This window comes from Bombina bombina, chromosome 5 (genome assembly GCF_027579735.1).
Source record: "Bombina bombina isolate aBomBom1 chromosome 5, aBomBom1.pri, whole genome shotgun sequence".
In the NCBI taxonomy this organism is placed as follows: Eukaryota; Metazoa; Chordata; class Amphibia; order Anura; family Bombinatoridae; genus Bombina; species Bombina bombina.
In genome coordinates, this window is record NC_069503.1 from 562,328,435 (window position 1) to 562,348,464 (window position 20,030).

Below are 20,030 nucleotides of genomic sequence, written 5' to 3' on the forward strand. Positions count from 1 at the left end.
TTAACCCCTAACCCCCCTAACTTTAAATTCAAATTACTATATATCTATCTTTAAATAAATAAAAACTGATCTGTGAAATAAAAATAAACCTAACTTTAAACTAAAAATTAATCTAATATTAATATTCTAATAAAATAAAAAATACTACCAATTAAAATATCTAAATTACAAATTTAAAAAAACCTTAACACTACGAAAAATTAAAAAAATCTAAGTTTACCAAAAATAATAAACACTAAAATCACAAAAAATAAAAAACACTAAGATTACAAAAATAAAAAATTAAATTAATAAAAATAAAAACAATTACACCTATTCTTATTAGAATAGGTGTAATTGTTTTTATTTTTATTAATTTAAAAAAGCCCCCCAAAATAAAAAATACCCCCTAGCCTACAATAAACTACCAATAGCCCTTAAAAGGGCCTTTTGTAGGGCATTGCCCTAAAGAAAACAGCTCTTTTACCTGTAAAAATAAATACAAAGCCCCCCCCAACAGTAGTAAAACCACCACCAAACCAACCCCCCAAAATGAAAAACCTAACTCTAAAAAAAACCTAAGATACCCATTGCCCTTAAAGGGGCATTTGTATGGGCATTGACCTTTAAAGGGCATTTAGCTCTTTTTCAAAGCCCAAACCCTATTCTAAAAAAAAAAACCGCCAAAAAAAACAAAAACTAACACTTACCTCAGAAGATCCACTCACGGTTTCTGAAGTTCATACATCCATCTCCATCCTGGCGGCGAGGTCTTCATCCATCCCAGGGGTGTCTTCTATCTTCATCACAGCAGCGCAGAGCGAACCATCCTGGAAGCTGATTGCATCCTGCGTGGAGCGTCCTCAAGGTAGCCGTTAAAAAATGGCGTCCCTTGCATTCCTATTGGCTGATTTGATTCTTCAAATTTAAATCAGCCATTAGGATGAGAGCTTCTGAAATCCTATTGGCTGTTCAAAACAGCCAATAGGATGAGAGCTACTGAAAACCTATTGGCTTCCAGGATGGCTCTGCTCTGCGCCGCCATGATGAAGATAGAAGATGTCCCCGGGATGGATGAAAACCTTGCCCCCTGGATGAAGACCTCACCGCCTGCATGGAGATGGATAGTTTTTTTTTGGGGTGTTTTTTTTTTTTTAGATTAGGGCTTTGAAAAAGAGCTAAATGCCCTGTTAAGGACAATGCAAAAGCACTAAATGCCCTTTTAAGGGCAATGCCCAAACAAAAGCCCCTTTAGGTGCAATGGGTATCTTATTTTTTTTAGAGTTAGGTTTTTTATTTTAGGGGGTTGGTTAGGTGGTGGGTTTTACTGTTGGGGGGGACTTTGTATTTTTTTTACAGGTAAAAGAGCCGATTTCTTTAGGGCAATGCCCTACAAAAGGCCCTTTAAAGGGCTATTGGTAGTTTATTGTAGGCTAGGGAGTATTATTTTGGGGGGGCTTTTTATTTTTATAAGGCTATTAGATTAGATGCAATTGTTTTTATTTTTGATAATTTTGTTTATTTTTTGTAATCTTAGAGTTTTTTATTTTTCGGGATTTTAGTGTTAAATATATTTGGTAAACTTAGATTATTGAAATTTTTTCGTAGGATTTGTTTTTTTTAGTTGCAATTTATATTTTTTTTTATTTTTTTCGTAGTGTTACGTTTTTTTAAATTTGTAATTTAGATATTTTAATTGGTAGTTTTTTTATTTTATTAGATTAGTTATGTTAGTTTAATATATAGTTTAATGTAAGGTCTATTTTTATTTCACAAGTAAGTTTTTATTTATTTACATAAAGCTATATTGTCATTTTAATATAAAGTTAGTGGGGTGTTAGGTTTAGGGATTAATTGTTTAATGTTGTGTTTTGCAATGTGGAGGGGCTGGCGGTTTAGGGGTTAATAACTTTATTTAGTGGCAGCGATGTCGGGGAGTGGCGGAATAGAGGTTAATAGCTTTTATTAGTGGCGGCGATGTCTTTTGTGCGGTATAGAGCTTAACGCCACCATATCGCAGGCACAAGGAGGCTTTTCAGAAACTCGTAATGGCAGCGCTATGGAGGGTGAAATAACACAACTTTTGTTGCATTTGTTTTGCACCCTGTTTAGCGCAAAACTTGTAATCTAGGTGATAGTGAATCTACTTTTGCCTACCTTCATAACAATTTTGATAGCAGTTAGGCGTAGCTACTAGACTAGACATCCTATCTAACTACATTTATATAATACTACTATATCATTTAACAGGGCTTTTAGTACTTGCTCTGGTATGTTTATTTGTTTACTTTATGCTTTGTTTTGTTCTTTGTTAGTTTGGAAAAATGTAGAATTTACAGCACTCAATAAGGGGATTTATATAACTAATTTTATGCTTGGAACAATGAGAACTTGACATATCTACGTGCAGTGTTTAATTGGAAAAATAGTTTTAGTTGAGTGTCCTGCCCACCCCCTTTCTCTTTTCTAATACAGGGGCTATAAAAGTGTAAGCCGTTTGTACACAATAGGTCTTACCTATTTTTATTTCCCATCTTCTGTTGCACAAACAACATAATTCTCTTGTTTTGACTAGGGTTCACTTATAAGATATAGCACAATGGGGGGAATCTATACTAAATGTAGAAAGATCATGCCCACCCTGCTCTTGAATTAATGCTGCTCTTTAAAATAGTACAGATGTCCATGTTTGATCTGTTATTTCGTTTAAGTTATATGTAGTTTTTGTTGTTGTTTTGTTTATGTTTGTTTTAATTAGTTTAAAAATGAGAAAATCAAGCAATTATATGAGAGGGTCTATTTAACTCACATTTCTGGATGGTGATCTAGGAATGTGATACAATATGTTACTTAATTATGCTGGACCTGCCCCTCCGTCTTATTCGGAATGAGAGCAACAAACTTGCATATGTCTAACGCAGGACTCAAATACTACCAGTATACCAAAGACATTAAAGAGTCTTCATTGTGATTTCTGTAACACATGTAACTGCAGTGCCGCTTCAAGGAAACTTTTTTTTATTAGCTTTTCTTAATAAAAAAAAATTAAAAAAAAAAAAAATTAAACATACAAGAATCAGATAGAGCATGCAATTTTAAGAAACTTTTAAAATCACTTCTATTTTGTAATGTGCTTTGTTCGCTTGGTATCCATTGTTGAAAATGAATACGCACATATCCTACACTAGTGGGAGCTAGCTGGTGATTGGTGCCTGCATACATTTGTCTCTTGTGATTGGCTAACTAGATGTGTTCAGCTAGCTGTCAGTAGTGCAATGCTGTTCCTTCCGCAAAGGATAACAAGAGAATGAAGCATATTTGATAATAAAGGAAAATTGTTTGTTGTTGTTTAAAATTGCATGTTCTATTCGAATCATGAATTACAATTTTGGGGTTTCCTGTCTCTTTAGCTATAAAATTTTATTCTTCACATGAGAGGCAACGCGCAATAGCGTGACCAACCAATTTGGCTCACACTGTGACTGTAGTTTCTTCGTAATAAATATTCCTTTTTGCCTGGGTAATATTTGAACCATGTTACAAAGAGACAAATATAATAGTATTGTTTTTTAGTTGTTTTTTTTTTTCCAAATTGTGTGTGTTTTTTGTTTTGTTTGTTTTTGGCATTTTTCTATGTACAGACTAGAGAATGTTTTGTTAACCCTGGCACAAACTGAAGTCACAGACTTGCCTGGAGTAGCTTGGCTGTGACAATCTAATTAAAGTTGAAAGCATTGGTTAACCCTCTATGTCATAAACTAGTGACAGTTGCAGTTTCGGTTAACCCTTTCTGTCACAATAACATACACACATTAATAGAACCAAGCTGAGAAAAATACATTTATGAAGTATATTTATTTTGTATTGGAATCTACGTTCAAACGAAATTCGTCTATGCATAGAAAACACAAAAAAAGACATCAGATTCTTATCAAATTCCTCTGTTTCGTAACTTTATAAATTATAGATGTGACACATCCTGATTTAAAATAGCATGGAAGATACAGATAAACAAAAGAATTCAGATTTTTTTTTATTTCTTATTTATGACAGGATAGTGAAATCTTTCAAACATTGATAAGATCCACAATTCTGCATAAAAAACTCAAAGATGTATTAAAAACAAATTGAATCTAACAGTAAATCATATATGAATGCACATTGGATGATAGGGGCATATCCCACAACCCTACCAATGAAAAGCCTGAAAAGTCTGAAAAGAAACAATAACTTTATAATTCATCATCTTCAGTATTCAAACAAAAAAACAACAACTAAGGGCTAGATTAAATGTGGAGCACTAATTTATTGCGCGCCCCCAAATAAACAAACTCATCAGTTTGCGGGCGCACAATAAATAACCAGCCATTACAAGTGACTGGTTATTGCTACAGCGAGCTTACAGTAGCAATTAGTGATCAGAAAATAAACCAGAGGTCTAAATGTCCCCCAATTGCCCCCAAAATAAAGTGTGTAATGATTATTTAAAAAAAAAATTGTAGCATTTAAAAAAAATAAAAAAATAAAAATGCACTTTATGCATAAGAAGTTATCAGGGGTTAAAGATGTGGGGTGTTAGAAAAAACAACAACACTGAAAGTACCTTTACACCTTTGCGGTCTATGGGAACTGTGTGTTCTTTGTAAATATATATGTATATGCTTATATACATATATATTAATGCGTTAATATGTGTGTATACACATATTAACACATACATAAATATGTATATATTAATATACATATATATTTAAATTTGCCGCCCTTCACAGTGCTTAGGTTTTGTGCCGTGTAATGATGGCATTGAAACGAGGCTCCAATTTAAGCCTATGTAAGCTCAATGTTTCTGTGCCATGCAAATGCTAGGTCGCGTTGTCATTGCACCTAACTCGTAATACCAGTACACATTTGCGCGCACTGGTATTACAAAGTAGAGCGCAAACATTTTTTTAGCGAAAGCGATATTTTGTGCTCCACTTGTTATCTGGCCCTAAATGTATTGTTCTAGATGGAATCTAGATCTTACTTTGCTTTGTCAAAGTTGAAATTTTACCACATTCAATTCTGGCTGGTGTCACAACGGGAGCATAGTCTATACTTTTTAACCAGCTTACTTTAGCCATCTCGGAGATATTAATAACTTAACAAAACGCCAATTCTAACAAGTATGGTGAATTGAACATAACTCTTAAGCATGAAAATTAGGGGTAACACTTTTGTGTAAGTAACAGTAATATTAATTTAGCTCCCGGATTGTAGCAGTTTACCCTATTTATTATATTGCAATTGGTGCTTCAATTCTAAGATATCTAAGTAATGATAATTTGGCTCCTTAAATAGATGGAGCTGATAACTAAGAATACATTTAGTTGTTCTTTGTTCTACAACTTTCATGTTGAGTTAACTCTGAGGACATACCTTGCATACAGACAGCACAACAATTGTGAATGTCAGGGCTGACCTTCATGTGATTCTACCAGAATTCCAAATGATTTATGAAAAGGAATACTCTGAAGGACACCTTTAAAAGGAGTACCTGATCAGATTTTAGGAGCCATCCCAAACAAAAAGACTGGAATCTGTTTAATGAAATTGTGTTTGGCAAAAACACTTTTTAGGAGTATCTGTGTATGCACCAGATTAAAGATATACTTGTTTTGAGACAAAACAGTGGATTTCTGGTACTAATTTTCTTGTAAGATAAACTGAATTAATCTAAATCAAGTCTAAAGTAGCTACCTTTGAACCAAGAACAACTATGTTGTTCCCTTCACAAAGAAGTCCCTGGCTTCTTGAGGACTTTTGGTTCTGGCAGATGCTTTGGTATCTATAGGAAGAGAAAGGAGTAGATGAACCTTAAAAGCGGTTGCTACAAGACACCTACAATAGCTCCAGTCAGTTTCTTGCTCAATCCTCAGAAGAGGACTTTTGCTGCAAAAATTATTTGACCATAAAACTTAAGTTCTCTAATGTCATCTCCTTCATCTCATTAAAGGCAAAGGGGTCAATTTATCTAAGTGCGAGTGGACATGATCTGATATAGCGGATCATGTCCGCTGCACATCAATAAATGCTGACAGCATACGCTGTTGACATTTATCATTGCACCAGCAGTTCTTGTGAACTTCTGGTGCTTTGCTGCCCCCTGCAGATTTGTGGCCAATCGGCCGCTAGCAGGGGGTGTCAATCAATCCGATCGTATTCAATCAGGTTGATTTCTGTCCACCGCCTCAGAGCAGGCGGACAGTTTATGGAGCAGCGGTCTTTAGATAACTTCTGTTTTGGGCGAGCCTGAAGGCTCACCGGAAACACAGGTCATTAAGCTCCGTATGGAGCTTGATAAATTAACCCCAAAAGCTACACTGAGAATTTTAACATAGTAACATAGTAGATAAGGTTGAAAAAAAGACTGAAGTCCATCGAGTTCAACCTATACAAATCTAAAATACTTACAAAAAGCTCCAGTTAAGCTTAAATAACCCCATTAAAATGTGACCCATTTAATACTAGCAATCATATCCATGAATTTTGTTAGTATACAGAAACTTATCCAGACTATTTTTAAATGTATCTATGGTATTGGCATTCACTACCTCCTTTGGTAATGAGTTCCACAATTTTATTGCTCTCACAGTGAAAAAACGTTTCCGTTGCAGGAGATTAAATCTCCTTTCCTCCAACCTTAAATTATGACCTCTTGTCAGAAACAATTTTCTTGGAATAAACAGAGCTTCTGCCATCTCTGTATATGGGCCTTGAATATATTTATATAAAGTAATCATGTCACCTCTCAAGCGCCTTTTTTCTAAAGAAAACAGACCCAGTTTGGCTAGCCTCTCCTCATAGGTTAATTTCTCCAATCCCCTTATTAGCTTTGTGGCCCTTCTCTGAACTTTTTCTAGTTCTGCAATATCTTTTTTAGCAATTGGTCCCCAGAACTGCACTCCAAACTCAAGGTGAGGTCTTACCAGGGCTTTATATAATGACAGAATTATGCTTTCCTCCCTTGAATCAATACCTCTTTTAATACATGCTAGTATCTTATTAGCCTTTGAAGCCGCTGCCCTGCATTGTGCACCCATCTTTAGCTTGTTATCTATTACTACTCCCAAATCCCTTTCCTCCTGTGTTTGGCTAAGTCTTGTCCCATTTAAAAAATACGTAGCCTGCTTATTTTTACTTCCAAAATGTAGAACCTTGCATTTTTCCGTATTAAATCTCATTTTCCATTCACTTGCCCATAGTTCTAATTTTAGCAAATCCCTTTGTAAAGACAGTTCGTCCTGCTCTGACCTTATGACCTTACTTAACTTAGTATCATCTGCAAAAATAGAGATGTCGCTATTTAATCCTTGCTCCAAGTCATTTATAAAAATATTAAAAAGAACAGGGCCCAGTACTGATCCCTGGGGGACGCCACTGATTACCTTTGTCCAATCTGAGTATGATCCATTTACTACTACTCGTTGCTCCCTATCTTTTATCCAGTTATTTATCCATGAGCTAACATTTTCAGCTATTCCCAGTCCCTTAATTTTGTGCATTAATCTCTCATGTGGCACTGTATCAAATGCCTTTGCAAAATCTAAGTATATCACATCCACTGATTCCCCTTTATCTATATTTTGACTTACTTCCTCGTAGAATCTAATCAGATTAGTTTGACATGATCTATTTCTCCTAAAGCCATGCTGATTAGAACTCATAATCTTGTTTACACGAATATGCTCATCAATATAATCCCTTATAATCCCTTCAAATATCTTCCCCACTATTGATGTCAGACTAACTGGTCTATAGCTTCCTGGATCATCCCTGCTTCCCTTTTTGAAGAGTGGCACCACATCAGCTTTACGCCAATCCTGGGGTACCATGCCTGAGGATAATGAGTCTTGAAAAATTAAGAGTAAAGGTTTGTCTATAACAGTGCTAAGTTCCCTCAACACCCTTGGGTGTATTCCATCTGGGCCTGGAGTTTTATTTACCTTAATATTTTCCAGTTTTTTCCTGATATCCTCTAAACAAAACCCCGTTAGTGGTATGGACTGGCATGTTCTATTATGTTCAAAAGTATCATTCAATGGTTCTTCTCTTGTGTATACTGAAGAAAAAAACTGGTTTAGTACCTCAGCCTTCTCCCTGTCATTATTTATCATGCTACCCTCCACACATTTTAATGTACCTATATTATCCTTCTTAGATTTTTTGCTATTTATGTACTTAAAGAACCTTTTAGGGTTAGACTTAGAATCCTTAGCAATTAATTTTTCATTTTCAATTTTGGCTAATTTGATTGCTTTTTTGCATGCTTTGTTACATTCCTTATAAATATTGTATGCTGAGTCTGTACTATTTTCTTTTAATAATTTAAATGCCCTACGTTTTTTCCTAATTTCTCTTAACACATTTTTATTTAGCCATAATGGCTTTGTTTTTTTATTTTTACTTTTATAACCATATGGTATGTGTTGATATGTATATTTATTTAACACATTTTTAAATATTATCCATTTATTCTCTGTATTTTTATTAGAAAATACATTGTCCCAATTTATATTATTTAATGATTTCCTTAAATCGTTGAATTTTGCTTTCTTGAAATTAAAAGTCTTAGTTAAGCCTTTAAAACACTGCATTTGAAAAAATTTTGTAAGAAAGAAAGCGGTTTATGTATTTTTTTCAAACAAAATCAGTTTCTTTTTAGGTTTACTTGGATTTTTCTCTAAAAGAGCACAGTTTCATATCCCTTTAAGTGAATGAGCCATTTTATGTGCACTGCCATATAAAATAATAATTACTTTCTCACTTTCCTAAAACCAGCAGTTTACCAGACAGAAAGAACAACACATGCTACCTAGTTGTTCTAGGTAGTCTTACTTGTTTTAGATGGAATATTTGTTATCAATATGACCATCATTTAAATTGTCATGCAAATATACCTAAAAAGCTCATCATGGATGACATTTGAATCCTTTTACGAATAGTTTCCAAAGTGTTTCGGGTAACTTTCAAAAGAGCATCAAGATTGCGATGATTGAAATGAGATAAAAGTTCATGTGCCTCTTCCTCCAAAATTTCCATTACATCCTTTTTCTTTTTTTTAGTTTGTGGAGATTGAGGACCAGTTGTTGTCTGGCTAGTATTAAATGTAGATGACGCAATTTGAGGTCTTTCGTCAGTTGCATCTTTGGAAGAAGAAATAAAGAATTTAAACACATTGAAAACAATTACATAAACAAGAGCTTGTTTACATGTTATTACATTTACAAATTGTTATAATTCAGTTGTGCTAAGACTGTTACAGATTACAGTTTTTATATCCTAAATGTTTGTTTCTCAATGCAATACAATTTTTCAGGCATATAAAGGTTTCCATCTCCATTTAGATCCACTGACTTAAAATAAAAAAAATAAAATTCTGTTGAAAAAATAGGTCTACAAAATTAGAACATGTTTCTTTAATTTTAATATGAATTTTTACAAACCATGAAAACATTAAAATGAATGGTTTCAGTAATCACTATATGAACATTTGAAACAAATATGTGCTCCCTCTCCAAGATTCTACACAACACAGCTGAAAAAAGTACATTCTTACCAAGGATCTATTCCTTATACAGCAAAAACATAAGAAGCAAAATAGGATTTTTCCTTCTGATAATAAGGTTTTGCAATTTAACCATGATAGGGATTGTTTCCATTGAGCCATTAAAAATGGAGCCGTAACCTACTGAAGTTGCCAGCAGCTAAAAGTAATCGTCCGCCGCTCACTGAAACTTGCATGCAAGGTACCCGTTTTATATTGGGATACCTTGCATTCCTATTGGCTGAAAATTTCAATTCAGCCAATAGGATGAGAGCTGCTTAAATTATATTGGCTAATTTGAAATGTTCAGCCAATAGGAATGCAAGGTACCCCAATATAAAATGGGTACCTTGCATTCAAGTTTTAGTGGGCGGCGGACGATCGCATGAAGAGGAGCCTCCATGTCAAATGACCGTGCCACCGCCGAAGACCACTCCGGGCATCAGAAGACCGCTCCGCACCTCCGGGAAGAAGATAGAAGATGTCCCCGCACTGGATGCAGATGTCACTGCATGGATGAAGACCTTGCTCCACCTGGAAGAAGATGGATTTCCGGACTTCAGGAACAGTGAGTCCATTTTTTGGGGTTAGTGTTAGTTTTTTTTTGGGTGGATTTTTTTTTTTAGATTAGGGAATTTTTAATGGGCTGCAAAAAAGCTGATTGCCCATAAAAATGCCCCTTTAGGGGCTATGGGTAGATTAAATTTTTATAGAGTTAGGTCTTTTTTATTTTGGGGGGTTAGGTGGGTGATGGGTTTTACTGTTAGGGGTTAATTTGTATTTTATTTTAGGTAAAAGAACTGATTGCTTCAGGGCAATGCCCTACAAAAGGCTCTTTTGAAGGGCTATTGCTAATTTAGTCTTAGATTAGGGGGTGTTCTTATTTTGGGGTGGCTTTTTTGTTTTTATAGGGGTATTAGATTAGGTTTAGTTTTTTGATAATTTCGTTTATTTTTTTATGTAATTTTAGATTTTGTATTTAAATTTAATCTTAGGTTTTATTTTTTATGTAATGTTAGGATTTTTTATTTTAAATTAGGATTTTTGATTTTGTTATTTTTAATTAATTTATTAGTTTTATAGTTTTTTATTTTATGTAATTGGGGTTAACTTAGGGGGTGTTAGGTTAGGGGCTTAGTGAATTAATTAATAGTTTGCATTGTGGGGGGATGGCGGTTTAGGGGTTAATAGGTTAAATAGGTACATGGTGTTGTGGGGGGGTGGCGGTTTAGGGGGTTAATAGGTTAAATAGGTACTTTGCGTTGTGGGGGGATGGCGGTTTAGAGGTTAATACATTTTATTCTTAGTTGCGATTTGGGGGGATGGTAGTTCAGAGGTTAATACATTTTATTCTTAGTTGTGATTTCGGGGATGGCATTTTAGAGGTTAATACATTTTATTATTAGTTGCGATGTGGGGGGATGGTGGTTTAAAGGTTAATACATTTTATTATTAGTTGTGATGTGGGGGGGTGGCGGATAGAGGGGTTTTGACGTGTTGGGTTTATTTTTGGGAGGCAGGTTAGATTTCAATGGGAACCAGACATCAAAAAGCTCCTTTTTCCTCTTCTACACCTAGTTGAGCTAGGTGTAATTTTTTTCAATGTATCAACAGCCTCCGAAAGTGTATTAATGGTTTGCACTGTCATTGGAAACCTGGTATTATTTATAGATTAGTGGCTTCTGATATTTTCTATGGGACACAAAATTGTTTTCGGTAGCCGGAGTCCGGTTGTTGAAATTGAGGTATAATTGGCCATTGGAAGCAGTCGGTGAAGGAGATTGCTTCCGACATCATATTTATAATTTTGCAAGCTCACACAAACCTAATTACGGCTCAATGGAGGTTTTGCAGGCTGTGGTGCCCTCATGAGAAAATAAAAAAAGCCCTTAGTTTGTAAAAAAAAATACATTTGATACATAAAGGGGCCTATTTATCAAGCCATCAACTGTGCTGCATTCACCGGCACCAATACACTCTCCTAACATCTCTGCCGCGGACCTGAATATGCTCTCCATAGTTAACAAAAAAGCTGTCAAAAAAGCAGAGCACCAAGTATGGGGTGATGAGCAGTGGACTGTTGTTAACTAACAGTCATCGGTCTCGCTGCTCTTCGGCTTTTTCCCAGCTTTATTTGTATACGGTCACTAAGCACCGCCACTATACTAAACTGTTTAACCCCTATCCCGCCGCTCCCCGACCCTGCCGCAACTAAATAAAGTTATTAACCCCTAAACCGCCACTCCTGGAGCCCACCGCCACTCTAATAAAGTTATTAACCCCTATTCCTCCGCTCCCGGAGCCCACCGCCACCTACATTATACTTATTAACCCTTATCTGCTGCCCCCGACACCGCTGCCACCTATATTATATTTATTAACTCCTAATTTGCCGCCCCAACACCGCCACCACCTACATTATACTTATTAACCCCTAATCTGCCGCCCCCTACACAGCCGCCACCTACATAAAGTTATTAACCCCTATCCCGCCGCTCCCGGAGCCCACCGCAAATAAATAAAGTTATTAACCCCTAAACCGCCAGCCCCCCACATCGCCATAAACTAAATTAACCTATCAACCCCTAAACCTAACAACCCGCTAACTTTATATTAAATATTAACTCATCCCTATCTTATAATCAATTTAAACTTACCTTTAGAATTACATTAAACTATATTGAATTGATAATTAATCTACCCTAACTTTTATAATAAAATTACATTAAACTATATTAAATTAATAATTAATCTAACCTAACTTTTATACTAAAATTATATTGAACTATATTAAATTAATAATTAATATAACCTAACTTTTATAATAAAATTACATCAAACTACAAATTAAATTAACTATATTATATATTTAAACACCTAACCCTACTCAAATAATTTAAATCTACACTAAAAAATTACTAAGTTACAAAAAAAATAAACACTAAGTTACATAAAATAAAAAAAGAAATTATCAAAGATTTAAACTAATTACACATAATCTTAGGGCCCCATGAAAATAAAAAAGCCCCCCCAAAATAAAAAAACCCTAACCTACAATAAACTACAAATAGCCCTTAAAAGGGCCTTTTTGCGGGGCATTGCCCCAAAGAAATCTGCTCTTTTACCTGTAAAAAAAAATATATAAACAACCCCCCCAACAGTGAAACCCACCACCCACACAACCAACCCCCCCAAATAAAAGCCTAACTAAAAAAACCTAAGCTCCCCTTTGCCCTGAAAAGGGCATTTGGATGGGCATTGCCCTTAAAAAGGCATTTAGCTCTATTGCAGCCCAAACCCTAATCTAAAACTAAAACCCACCCAATAAACCCTTAAAAAATCCTAACACTAACCCCTGAAGATCGAATTACAGTTTTGAAGATCCGACATCCATCCTCCAAGAAGCCGGCAGAAGTCTTCATCCAAGCAGCCGAAGTCTTCATCCAAGCCCGCAGAAGTCTTCACTCAGACGGCATCTTCTATCTTCATCCATCCGGTGCGGAGCGGTTTCATCTTCCAGACATCCGACGCGGAGCATCCTCTTCCATCAACGTCTTCTTCGGAATGAATGTTCCTTTAAATGGCATCATCTAAGATGGCGTCCCTTAGATTCCGATTGGCTGAATGTAACAGCGAATAGGATTTTTTCAACCTTAATTCCGATTGGCTGATAGAATTCTATCAGCCAATCAGAATCTAAGGGATGCCATCTGGAAGATGGAGCCGCTCCGCGCCGGATGGATGAAGATCGAAGATGCCGTCTAGGTGAAGTCTTCGGCTGCTTGGATGAAGACTTCTGCCAGCTTCTTTGGAGGATGGATGTCAGATCTTCAAAACTGTAAGTCGATCTTCAGGGGTTAGTGTTAGGATTTTTTAAGGGTTTATTGGGCGGGTTTTAGTTTTAGATTAGGGTTTGGGCTGCAATAGAGCTAAATGCCCTTTTAAGGGCAATGCCCATCCAAATGCCCTTTTCAGGGCAAAGAGGAGCTTAGGTTTTTTAGATTAGGTTTTCATTTGGGGGGTTGGTTGTGTGGGTGGGGAGTTTTACTGTTGGGGGGGTTGTTTGTATTTTTTTCTCAGGTAAAAGAGCAGATCTCTTTGGGGCAATGCCCCGCAAAAGACCCTTTTAAGGGCTATTTGTAGTTTATTGTAGGTTAGGGTTTTTTATTTTGGGGGGCTTTTTTATTTTCATAGGGCCCTTAGATTAGGTGTAATTAGTTTAAATCTTTGATAATTTCTTTTTTATTTTTTGTAACTTAGTGTTAGTTTTTTGTAACTTTGTAATTTTTTTATTTAAATTTAAATTATTTGAGTAGGGTTAGGTGTTTAAATATATAATATAGTTAATTTAATTTGTAGCTTAATGTAATTTTAGTATAAAAGTTAGGTTAGATTAATTATTAATATAATATAGTTTAATGTCATTTTAGTATAAAGGGTAGGGTAGATTAATTATTAATTTAATATAGTTTAATGTAATTTTATTATAATAGTTAGGGTAGGTTAATTATTAGTTTAATATAGTTTAATGTAATTTTATAGGTAAGTTTAAATTGATTATAAGATAGGGATGAGTTAATATTTAATATAAAGTTAGCGGGTTGTTAGGTTTAGAGTTTAATAGGTTAATTTAGTTTATGGTGATGTGGGGGGCTGGCAGTTTAGGGGTTAATAACTTTATTTAGTTGCGGTGGGCTCCGGGAGCGGTGGGATAGGGGTTAATAACTTTATGTAGGTGGTGGCGGTGTAGGGGGCGGCAGATTAGGGGTTAATAAGTATAATGTAGGTGGTGTCGGGTGCGGCAGAATAGGGGTTAATAAGTATAATGTAGGTGGCGGAGGTGTAGGGGGCAGCAGATAAGGGGTGTTTGGACTCGGGGTTATGTTAGGGTGTTAGGTGTAAACTTAAATTTTATTCTCTCATAGGAATCAATGGGATATCGGCAGCAGCGAACATGAGCTTTCACTGCTTTCAGACTCCCATTTATTCCTATAGCATCTGCCGCCTCCAGGGCGGCGGATTGAAAACCAGGTACGCTGGGCCGGAATAGTGGCGAGCGTATCTGGTAGATTTTTGTTAACTTGCAAAAGTAGTCAGATAGTGCCGAATTTGCATTCGGAACATCTGTAGTGATGTAAGCATCGATCTGTGTCGGACTGAGACCGGCGGATCGTATGTTACGTCACAAAATTCTACTTTTGCCAGTCTGTAGCCTTTGATAAATAAGGCAAATCAAGCTCTCCACAATTACGCTGCGGAATTCCAGCGTATTTGCGGTTGACGGCTTGATAAATAGGCCCCATAATGTCTAACTTTCAAATGAATTTAGTAGAACATGGCATGGATGTTTTAGTGGTGGCTGGACTATGCAGGTCAAGGGAACTAAGGGGGGTGTTGTGTTCCTTGTGTGAGTGGGCTAGTTGGTCTGGGGTGGTCTTAAAGGGGGCCAAGGTGGGTGAGTGTCTGCATTAGATATGTCTAACTGCCTTTATTTGGCTTTTGAATGTAACCGGTATAGCAATAGAATTAGACTGATTTCTCTTAAGCATTCTCATATAATTCTAACTGTAATAATTTGTGCACGCTTTCCCCCTCTATGCACCTGTATTTAGTTTTATATAACCAACTTGCTTGCAGGTATTGTGATTACTGAGAAAATGTGGGAGAGGATATTTCTAATAGGTACTGATTGACTTTTGTAAATGTTGATGTGTTGGCCTATCAAATTCATCAAATGATGCTGATATGAAATAGAATTATAAAAGTATGTCATATAACAGCATTTCTTTCTTAGTGCTGCCTGACAGGAAAAGCAGTAGAAAGAAGATATATTTCCTGTGACAAGTGAAGCTGACAACTATCAGAAAGCCACAAAAACAAAATTGTTCCATAGCAAAATTATATAATATTATCCAGACCATGCCCGTTTGAGATGTAAATTGGTGTTGGACACACTTGGGGAATTTCACCAGACCAGGATCTGGTAAAATTCTCTCATGTCGGATATCTCCCAAATAAAGACCAGATAGAGAATAATAATTTTTTTTTCATTATTGCTGAAATTTCTGAAATCACAATGGTTAAATACAAAAATACCCACATTTTCACCAGTTGTCTTAAAGGAACAGTCAACTCAAAAAAATGTATCGTTTAAAAAGATCCCTTTATGACCCATTCCCCAGTTTTGCATAACCAACATAGTTATATTAATACACTTTTTATCTCTGTGATTACCTTGTATCTAAGCTTCTGCAGACTTCCCCCTGATCACACGACTTTTTATTTATTTTCTATTGACTTGCATTTTATCCAATTAGTGCAGTGTCTGCCACATCGCACTTGCCTGAGCATAATGTTATCTATATGGCTCACATGAACTAGCACTCCCCTGTTGTATGAAAATTAAATAAAAAAGCATGTGATAAGACGCTGTCTTTAGTGGCTTAGAGAAAGGCAGACATTTTGAGGTTTAAAGGTTATAAAGTATAGTATTATAACAATGTTTGTTGTGCAAAGCTAGGGAATGGGTAGTAAAGGCGTTATCTATCTTTTTAAACAATAACAATTTTGGTGTTGACTGTACCTTTAATTATGGATACTGTTTTTAGCTCAGTAAATATCTTTCTTGGCAGTAAGTTACGGAGCTTATCTGCACTAATTGAATAAATCTTTTTTTTCTGAAAGGTAAATTCTCCTTTCCTTTACTATTAAAAGGTGCCCTCTCTTATCACATTCAACTTCCTTGGAATAAAAAGTAATCATCCCATTTCACATTGGGCCTGATGATAAACGATTCTCCTGCTTGGAGAGAAATTGTAGTACAGACTTCACAGGGGCTGAACTCACTGAATGCTAAAAGAAAAAGGAAATTTATGCTTACCTGATAAATGTATTTCTTTTTTGACACGATGAGTCCACGGATCATCTTAATTACTAATGGGATGTTCACCTCCTGGTCAGCAGGAGGAGGCAAAGAGCACCACAGCAGAGCTGTTAAATAGCTCATCCCTTCCCTCCCACTCCAGCCATTTGACCGAAGTTAGGAAGAGAAAGGAAAAGCCAAGGTGCAGAGGTGTTGGAAGTTTACAATAACCCAAAACCGGTCTTACAAGAAAAGGGCGGGCCGTGGACTCATTGTGTCAAAAAAGAAATACAGTTATCAGGTAAGCATAAATTTCCTTTTCTTTTTTAAGATACAATGAGTCCACGGATCATCTTAATTACTAATGGGATTCAATACCCAAGCTAGAGTACACAGATGATACGGGAGGGACAAGACAGGGAACCTAAACGGAAAACACCACTGCTTGAAGAACCTTTCTCCCAAAAGTAGCCTCAGCCGAGGCAAAAGTATCAAATTTGTATAATTTAGAAAAAGCGTCAATAGAGGACCATGTTGCAGCCTTGCAAATCCGTTCCACAAAAACGTCATTTTTGAATGCCCATGAGAAAGCGACAGCCCTAGTGGAATGAACCGTAACTAGCTTTGGAGGCTGCTGTCCAGCAGTCTCATATGCAAAACGTATGATACTCTTCAGTCAAAAATAAAGAGTGGAAGACTGACGAAAGTCCTTAGTCGCCCGTAAGTAAAACTTTAAAGCACAGACCATGTCCAAACTGTGCAGAAGTCCTTCCTTCTGAAAAAAGGATTAGGACACAACGAAAGAACAACAATTTACTGATTAATGTTTCGATCAGAAACAACCTTAGGAAGAAACCCTAATTTAGTAAGTAAAACTATCTTATCTGAATGGAAAATAAGATAAGGAGACTAATACTGTAATGCTGAGAGTTCTGACACTCTCCGAGCAGAAGAAATAGCAACAAGGAAAAAAACTTTCCAAGATAGCAACTTAATATCTAAGGCATGCATAGGTTCAAACGAAGTCCCTTGAAGAACCTTGAGAACTAAATTAAAACTCCATGGAGGAGTAACTGGATTGAACACAGGCCTGATCCTGACCAAGGCCTGACAAAAAAATTGTACATCTGGAACATCTGCCAGACATCTGTGTAACAAATAGAAAAGACCGAGATTTGACCTATAAGGGAGTTTGTCGATAATCCTTTCTCCAAACCCTCTTGGAGAAAAGACAAATGTCTAGGAATCCTGACTAGCCCTAGGATTCACACCAATAGAGAAATGTATGCCTTATCTTATGGTAAATCCTTCTAGTTACAGGCTTATGAGCCTGAATCATAGTCTCAATGACCTAGTCAGAAAAACCCCACTTGGATAAAATTAAGCGTAGAATCTCCAAGCACACAGTTTCAGAGAAACTTGATTTGGGTAAAGGAACGGCCCTTGAACTAGGAGATACTTCCTCAACGGAAGTCTCCACAGTGGCAGAGATGATATGTCCACCGGATCTGCATACCAAAGCCTGCGAGTCCAAGCCGTAGCAATGAGGATCACCAACGCCTTCACAAACTGGGGAAATAGGTAATCTATACTGAAAGCCAGAGCATCTAACAGTACCACCTGAGGGTCCCTGGACCTCGACCCGTACCTTAGAAGATTGGCCTTCTGCCGATATGCCATGAGATCCAATTCCGGCTGACCTCCTTTAAGAATTAAGCTGAATTATCTTGGATACCTCTTATCACTAAGGAACTCCTAGTTCCTCCCTGATGAACTGAAGACATGTGTCCCACTGAAACTAGATAAACTGGACCAAGACTAACTGGGGCCAGGCCAGAATAGCATTGAAGATCGCACTCGATTTCAGAATGATAAAAGCAAGAACACACTCTGACCAGTCCAAAATTCCCTGAGCCTTTAGGGGACCATAGACTGGTCCCCATCCTAGAAGGTTGGTGTCTGTTGTCACAGACAGCCAAGATGGTCTGCGAAAGCAGGTTCCCTGGAAAGAATGATCCAGAGACAACCACCTTAAGAAAACCCTTGTCTCCTGCACTCCAAGGAGACAAATCCATATAATCTCCATTCCCTGAGCATGATAACCTGCCGAGGTCCGCGAAGGAACCGAGCAAACGGGAAGATGTTCCATGCCGCTACCATCAGCCCGATACCTCCATCACTGAGCCACTAATGGCTGGGGAGAAGACTGAAGAAATAGACTAGAACAAAAAGGTTTTTAATTTCCTGACTTCTTTCAGGTAAAACTTTATTTTAATATGGTTCCCAAGAAGGTTACCTTAGTCCATGTAACTATGTAACTCCTTACCAAATTTACCTTCCTGCTTGATATCACAGACCATATTTCCATATGAAATCTTGCTTGAAAGATTGCGCCTGGATTAGTTTGTCTTCAGAAAGAGCGCCCCAGCGATGCCCTATAACCGAGCACCGCCAACATCAAACCCAGACTCCTATTAGAAAATTCTGGGAGCTGTGGCAAAGTCAAAGGACCAAGCCACAATTGGAATGCTTGCCTGAGAATGTGAAAATGCAAGCACACGTTCAATAAATTTGCCTTCATAAAAATGACCCTCCTGGATCAAAATAAAATTGGAACCAATAGTTTCCACCTTGAAGGACGGCACACTTTGAATTTGATTAGAATTCTGACATCTAAAATTTTATTAGATTTTAAAGATCTAAAATAGTACTGATGGTTCCCTGGAACCACTACCAGATTAGAATAACATCTCAAACTCCGTTTCTGAATCGGAACAGGAACTTACTCTTTCCCAGGTCGGAGAGGTCTCCTACCAAGTGTAAGCCCACCTTGCCTCTTATCTGGCTCCAAACACTTCTGAAGCAAAAACCTCCTCCCTACTCAGAGTAAGAAGTAGAAGGATTCCCTTGAAATCTTGAAAGGAATTAAAAAGTAATCTTAACCAAAACGTGTGTCACTATGGTACGCATGAAATCTTAGCTTCCTGCTAAATACTTGAAGGGAAGCATCTGTAAGAAAGGAAATGACCGACTGAAAGGCCTTTATTTTATCCTGGATTTCTTCGAAGAGAATGTCTGTTCTAATGAGACCAGACAATGTATACAACCAGTATGCTGCCGTATAAGCGACAGTGGTAATAATAAGCCTACCACACCTGGTGTTCCCAGGCAGTCTCCCATCCAGGTACCGACCAAGCCTGGACCGGATTTCAGACAGGATCTGGTGCATTCAAGTCAGCTTGGCGGTAGACAAGACATAGGTTGCCATTACTGAGCAACCCCTCCAAACTCTTACCCCTAGGATCCTTAAAGGAACAACTATCCTCTTTGGGAATAGTAGGGCTTCCGGCTAGCATGGAAATTGTCCCTTCCACCTTGTGTACCAGCTGACAGAAGTCCACTATGGATAAAAAAAACTCTTCTAAACATAGGAAATGGAGAAAAGAAAAAAGGGTACCTTCTCTCCCATTCCTTAGCATTCAACTTGGGACGACCTAATATTGACAACCCTTCTGGTATAGTTGTCTCCCTGAGAAGCTAAAACTTTCTTAAGTAACAGACGGAGGTGTTCTAGCTTAAACCTGAAAGATACAACTTCAGTAT

General features: G+C 36.9%; 1 protein-coding gene across 1 annotated transcript in view; it reads right to left on the reverse strand.

Moving 5' to 3' along the window:
* DNAH5 (dynein axonemal heavy chain 5) overlaps positions 1-20,030 on the reverse strand; it is a 1,563,391-nt gene that overhangs the window by 711,971 nt on the left and 831,390 nt on the right. Inside the window, 2 exon segments of the mRNA XM_053715797.1 lie at positions 8,919-9,148; positions 19,707-19,732. Of these exon segments, the coding sequence (XP_053571772.1) occupies positions 8,919-9,148; positions 19,707-19,732 (256 nt within the window).